The following is a 6000-nucleotide window of genomic DNA, read 5'->3' on the forward strand; positions in this document are numbered from 1 at the left end:
TCCCGGGTTTGTCAGTCCATTTATCCCATTAAGCTGGCACATTAACCTGGTGATCTTATATCCGAGGCTCAGATGTCTTCTAAAAGTCAGATATTTCCTTGACATCCGGTGGGAGGGTGTTGTACAGGGCTGTAGCCACTACCAAGAAGGCCCTCTGCCTGGTTCCCTGTAACCTCACTTCTCACAGGGAGGGAACGGCCAGAAGGCCCTCAGAGCTGGACCTCAGTGTCCAGGCTGAATGATAGGGGTGGAGACGCTCCTTCAGGTATATAGGGTCGAGGTCAGAAGCACCAAGACGAGGAAAAAACCTTGGAGGATGCTGGGGTGAACAGCTGCTTTTGCCCAGGGGGCAGATGAGAGACGGCAGTTCTCCCACCAAACAGATATTGGCCAGGCTTTCCACACTGTTTTTGTTTATCCATCAATTTATTTAATTAATAAACCACCCTTTACCAGGGCAGTGTACAACATTAAGGACACATCGTGCCAAGCGTAAAAATGAAAGCAGCATAATAAAATAACACAGTCCCCACCATTTCAGCTTTAACAGGCCGTAGATTATTTAATGGCCAAAAAGCATGGGCAATGAGGGATGTTTTTGCCTGGCACCTAAAGACATGCAATGATGGCATCAGGCGAGCCTCTCTGGGGAGAGCATTCCATAGACAGGGAGCCACCACAAAAAGGGCACTGTCTCGTGTTGCTACCCTCCCGGCAAGTGTAGACACAGAGAAGTTTGCAGCTCCACCTTGTTCCTCTGTGCCGAGCTGGGCATAGGTGCAAAAGAAGCCGCCTTCTACTCTGTCAGGCCAATTTGGCCATCCAGCCCAGTGTTGTCTACACTGACTTGAACGTGACTGACACCAGGTGGGGGCACCTTCAGTCTTCTCTCTTTGACACCTGCTTAAAATGTTACTGCTTAGGTGAGCCTCTCCAGACAGGTAGAAGTCACAGGTGTGTTGGCAGCTGTATTAAAACACAGGGAGTGTTTTTGGTGTTGCTTTAATTACTTATTTGTGTTTTTATCTTGTATGGTTTTTATCATACCTGTGATTTTTTGCTGAAGGGAAGTGTAGAATTGTTGCTGTTCTTATATTTATACCTTGCCTATCTGGCTGGGTTTCCCCAGCCACTCTGGGCAACTTTCAGTACATATGAAAACATAACAAAACATTAAACACTATCCAATACAGGCTGCCTTCAGATGTCTTCTAAAAGTTATGTAGTTCTTCATTTCCTTGATATCTAGAGCATTCCACAGGGCAGGTGCCACTACCGAGAAGGCCCTGTGCCTGGTTCCCTGTAACCTCACTTCTCGCAGTGAGGGAACCGCCAGAAAAATAGCAGCCCAGCACTATTAAAATTTTCTTAATTTTTTGTTGTTGAATAAAACGGGGAAAAATGCATGTGTCAGACTTGACAGGCTAAAAGCAAGCAGTTGAACCAGTTATGAGCAGGTTCTTGTTGGGTGTTTTTTTTTTTAAATAAAAAGGCTTAAAGATAGATGCCATGTGACTAACATCTAGTCCCTCTGCTCCCCAGATGGACCACACGTCGTTTCCCTGCGGCTGCACCAAGGACGGCTGCGGCAACACAGAGGGCCGAATCGAGTTCAACCAAGCCCGGGTGCAGACACATTTCATCCATACCATCATGAAACTGGAGCTGGAGAAGAACCACCCCAGCCCGGAGCGGAGCCCGGAGCCCGAACCTATCTTCCGGGACCGGCTGCTCCCCTTCGGGTGCCCCATGGGCAAGGCGGCGTTTGAGGAGAGGACAGTGCCGCTGGCGCCCTCCTTCCAGTTCAGCACGGACCTGGAGGCCATTGGCGAGAACAGCTGCAGCAGCGACATGACCGACTCCTCCGTGTCGTCCAACCAGAGCGAGGACCTGGAGGAGCCGTACGAGGCCGTCCCCTCCGAGAAGTCGCAGTCGGACGTGGACGACGACGGCCTGGCCCGCATTCTCCACTTCAACGACTCCGACACGGAGGACGACAGCAGCGCCGCCAGCAACTGCCAGGACAACCTGAGCTCCTTCCACCCGACCGGCTTCTTCAGCGTGGACGTGGAGAACCAGTGCGCCACCGACAAGTTTGGCTCTGGCCACCCCCTGAACCATTCGTCGAACATCACGGGGTGTTTGGACGAGAACGCCAACCAGGGGGTGAGCTGTTTTCTTGAGGATACCTTGCCTAGGGCTGCCCAGGCTGCGGGCGTTCCTTCCTGTGCCCCCTCTTCTTCCTCCTCCTCCTCCGCCATCGCCGCCTCAATGGAGCAAGGCTCCAGAAGCTACATGGATCTTAGCCTCTCCTCGGACTCTCTGGATTTCTTCCAGTCCTTCTCGGACTACAACCTTGGACCCCTTTATAATTCGTTGAAGGAGTACGAGAACCTGGACAACTTTTCGGCGCTGCAGCTCCAGTTGCCGAATTTCCCCAGCTTGCCCCAGCCTGGGGATCAGAGCCCGTGCTTTCTGGAGTCCCTCATTGGCCTGTCCGAATCTGTCCCAGAAACCCCTGCGCCTTTTACAGACAATCAGCTCCTAGAAGATGCCATTAAGTCCTCTCTCATGGAAACAGTGAAGGTTTAAATGCTTTTGTTTTTTGGGAAAAGCCGAGGAGGGGGGAAACCCCCTCAAGAAACTGCCAACCCCTTCCCGGAAGAGAAGGAAACGCTACGTCATATTTTGTTCCTTTTTTAAGATACTTTGGAGGAAGGCAAAACAAACTCTGCAGCCGCAATCGGTTTTCTTGCTGTTTGTGCAAAAAACTCTCGGCGTTGGGGGTGGGGAGGGGGTGGAAGACAATTTTTTGCTAAACACAATTTACCTGCATTTTGTATTTGGGGGTAGGGGCACGTAAGGGTGGGGGTGGGGAAAGACCTCGTGAGAAATTCGTTGCTCGTCCGCAAAGCACCTTCTGTGAACGTCTTCAAATGTTTGCAGACAATTTTCTCAAGCTACTTTGGGAAGTCTAAGTATATATAATTATATTTATTGTGGGTGGGGGGGGAGTGATTTGCTGAAGAGTTTGCTCTTGCTTAAATGGGAAGAGGTTTACAAGGAAGCAGAATAAATGACACAACACACACTATTATATACATAATTCCCCCATGCTCTCTATTTATTGCAAACCCCCACAGTTTTCAAGTAGCCTTCGAAGCTTGAACTGAGCGCCGAATCTTATTTAAATTAGTCATACCTCGGATGTATTATGTGCACAATCATATTTTTTTTTGCATAATATATCTGTATTTATTTATTTCGTGTTCATGCCTGGGTAGGACTGTGGTTTATCAAGGACCTTCAAATAGCCCAAGCCTGCCTCAATGGGTCACTTTGTTCGGGTGCCCCATTTCCCCCTCTTGGTTAAAACACTGAGGAGTTGTTATATTTTCAAGGCCGTAAAAGACAATCCCCCATCCCCTGTCTTTTGCACAAGCCCCATATCCACACTACAAAACCATTCTGGGCTTCTAAATGGAACTTCTCAGAACTTTAGTCATCTTAGGAGAGAGTTGAGAAGACTCCTTGAGAGATTCTCCAGCCCCTCTTCTTGGATCGGAGAGATTGTGGACCTCCTGGGTGTTGCCAGACTAGAACTCCCATCCTTGCTGGCTTGGGCGTGATGGGAGCCAGGGAAGCTTCAAGAGTTATGGGGCTCCATTTCTTCCTTAGTGGACCAACAGAGGTTACTATTAGGAGGTTGGTTTTTAAATCTGTGCAGTAGCTTTGCAGTGCAGATATGAATGCGGAAATGGGGAGTGTCGTTGCCACAAACGGTGCAAGTGAAAGGGCCTCTCTCTGGGTCACACACCTGTGGTGTAGGAGAGCCTTTGAATTTCTGAGCATGCGGCACATTGGCTGCTGCAGCTGAGCATGAAAGACACTCTCCATGCAGTGCTGTGTGGCTCAGGACTCAAGCGCTGTATCACAAGGTTGTATGTCGCTATAACCATTTGAAAAATGAAATCACAGTTCCGTTCTTTTGTGTGTGATGTCCATAATCCTGCCAGGGGCAATTATAAGGAGGCCGGGAACTATGAAGAGAGAGGGAATAGAATGAACTATTTAAAGAAGAGAGAGGAAAGGTTAAAATGGTGTGGTAAATTATTTTGTAATTTATTTAATGTCCTTAAGGATTTGGCCATGAGATTTTTTTGATAGAACCAATCTGATCTATTACTATGCTGCCTGAATATATAGAGAAACCAATTCTGGAGCTGCCAAGGTTGCAATTTTTTAGAGGAATGGAAAGAGCAAAAATTGCAAAGGGGGGGGTCTGCTCGCAAGCCTCAGGGTGCTTTGGGATATCTTTCGGGGTCTTAACCCACAATCTTTAGCCACTGCAGTTTCAGTACTGACTGTCCATGGCGCTATTAGCAGGGAGAGGCAGAACCATCCAGATAAATTGCGCACCTTTTCTTTCAAAGATTATTCTCTAGTGAACTAGAGATCCCACTTACGGCAACAGGTCAAAGATGGTTTTCAGTAGAATTCCCTTAGGCCATGAAAAGTTGACATTTTAGGATTTTGTTGGTTAACCTGATGGTTGGGCCTAGTGGCTGTGCTTTGGGTTTTGTTTTTTTTAAAAAAAGTGGCCAAAGCTTCGTTAATGGAAATAGATGGAATTCTTGCCTCTCCTGAGATTGGAAGACCTGCACTTTGACCTCCCAGAGATGTACAAAGCACCCGGAATTCCTTCCACATGGGAACCTTTTGGTTGGAAAGACTTTGCCCCATGTGGTCTATGCAAAGAGGGATTCCCCCCCCCCTTTAACAAACCTGCGTGGTAAAGAGAAAATGTCTACAGAATAATCTGGCATCTATCTAGTGCAAAGGGGTTATCCCACTGTGAGAAAACTTTAAACATCTGCTTAACTTTTTAAACTATACATACGTATATATACACCGTTTTTTATTTAATTTGTGGGAGTCTTTTAAAATAATAATAATAAAAAAACCTCAGCCTACTTTTTAAAAAAAAAAATGCTTTGGCACATTTGGGGGGGTGTTTTTTTGGTACTGCTTTTTCTATTTTTGTTTTCATTCTTTGGCACTAAAGCAACAATTTTTAGAACATTCCTGCGTTCCTTTGCATACGTCATTTTAAAATGAATGTTGGGAGATTGAGGGTGTTAGAAAACCCTCCTGCCTTCATGACCCCCCCCCTCTAATTTATTCATTTCTTTGTTTCGTTTTCTTGGTGCCAACTTCCTGCTCCTACTCACCCCAGGGTGCACTGATTTGTAAATAGATATATATTTTCCCCTTTCTGTACCTTGTATAAAATGTTGCCTGTTCAAACTGTCTTCTTTTTAAAAAAAAGAAAAAGAGAGAGAGAGAAACCTGAAAAACAAAATTGGGTATTTATTGACACAATCTGTAATTATCTAATGTATTGATTGAAACTCTTTGGTTTCAACAGCTTTATGTTTGCTTTCTCTCAGTGTGTGTGAGTGTGTGTGTGATTATATATATATATATATATATATATATATATATAGTGCTTAACGGTGCAAATTTTCATTTGTAAAACAAAAAAAAACAAAAAAAGCATCTTTTGCCTACAAGCTGCTGTCTCTCATTTCATACAAGCAATATGAAGAAAATTTCATTACACTTTCAATAAAACAAACTCTTTTTTTTGGTTTGGAATATTTGGTGCGTGTACTCCTTCTCGACATACGGGGGGTTGGTGGGAGAAGTGGATTAGTGGAAATCTAATCTCTGCCCGGCAAAAGGCCCGGCAGTGGTCGCTTTCACAACTTGCCATTCAGGGCTGCCGATTTCTGGGTTGTGTGTGGGCAGAATGGGGGTGAAGGGTTCTGTCAGGGAACTGACATCGGAGCTAGAGGCGGAGGGAAGGCTCTCAAATGATGCTGGAGAAGGGCCTAGCAGGGAGAGAGGCAGCTCTGCAGATGGGGAAGCAAATCAGCGCAACACCAGGGATAAAGGGGGGCAGATGGGGGAATCGGCGAGAGGGCTCCAGGACTCTTC

At 46.3% G+C, this 6000-nt stretch overlaps 1 protein-coding gene across 2 annotated transcripts in view; it reads left to right on the top strand.

Moving 5' to 3' along the window:
• The window catches only part of CSRNP1 (cysteine and serine rich nuclear protein 1), a 36185-nt gene extending 30527 nt beyond the window's left edge, over positions 1-5658 (top strand). For both annotated transcript variants that reach the window (XM_083466954.1, XM_083466953.1), the window contains exon 5: positions 1543-5658. In XM_083466954.1, the coding sequence (XP_083323080.1) occupies positions 1543-2592 (1050 nt within the window). In that variant the 3' untranslated portion in view covers positions 2593-5658. The remainder of the gene's footprint in view (positions 1-1542) is intronic.
• The last annotated feature ends 342 nt before the right edge of the window (positions 5659-6000 follow it).

This window comes from Podarcis liolepis (genome assembly GCF_965112155.1).
Source record: "Podarcis liolepis genome assembly, chromosome: 12".
Lineage (NCBI taxonomy): Eukaryota > Metazoa > Chordata > Lepidosauria > Squamata > Lacertidae > Podarcis > Podarcis liolepis.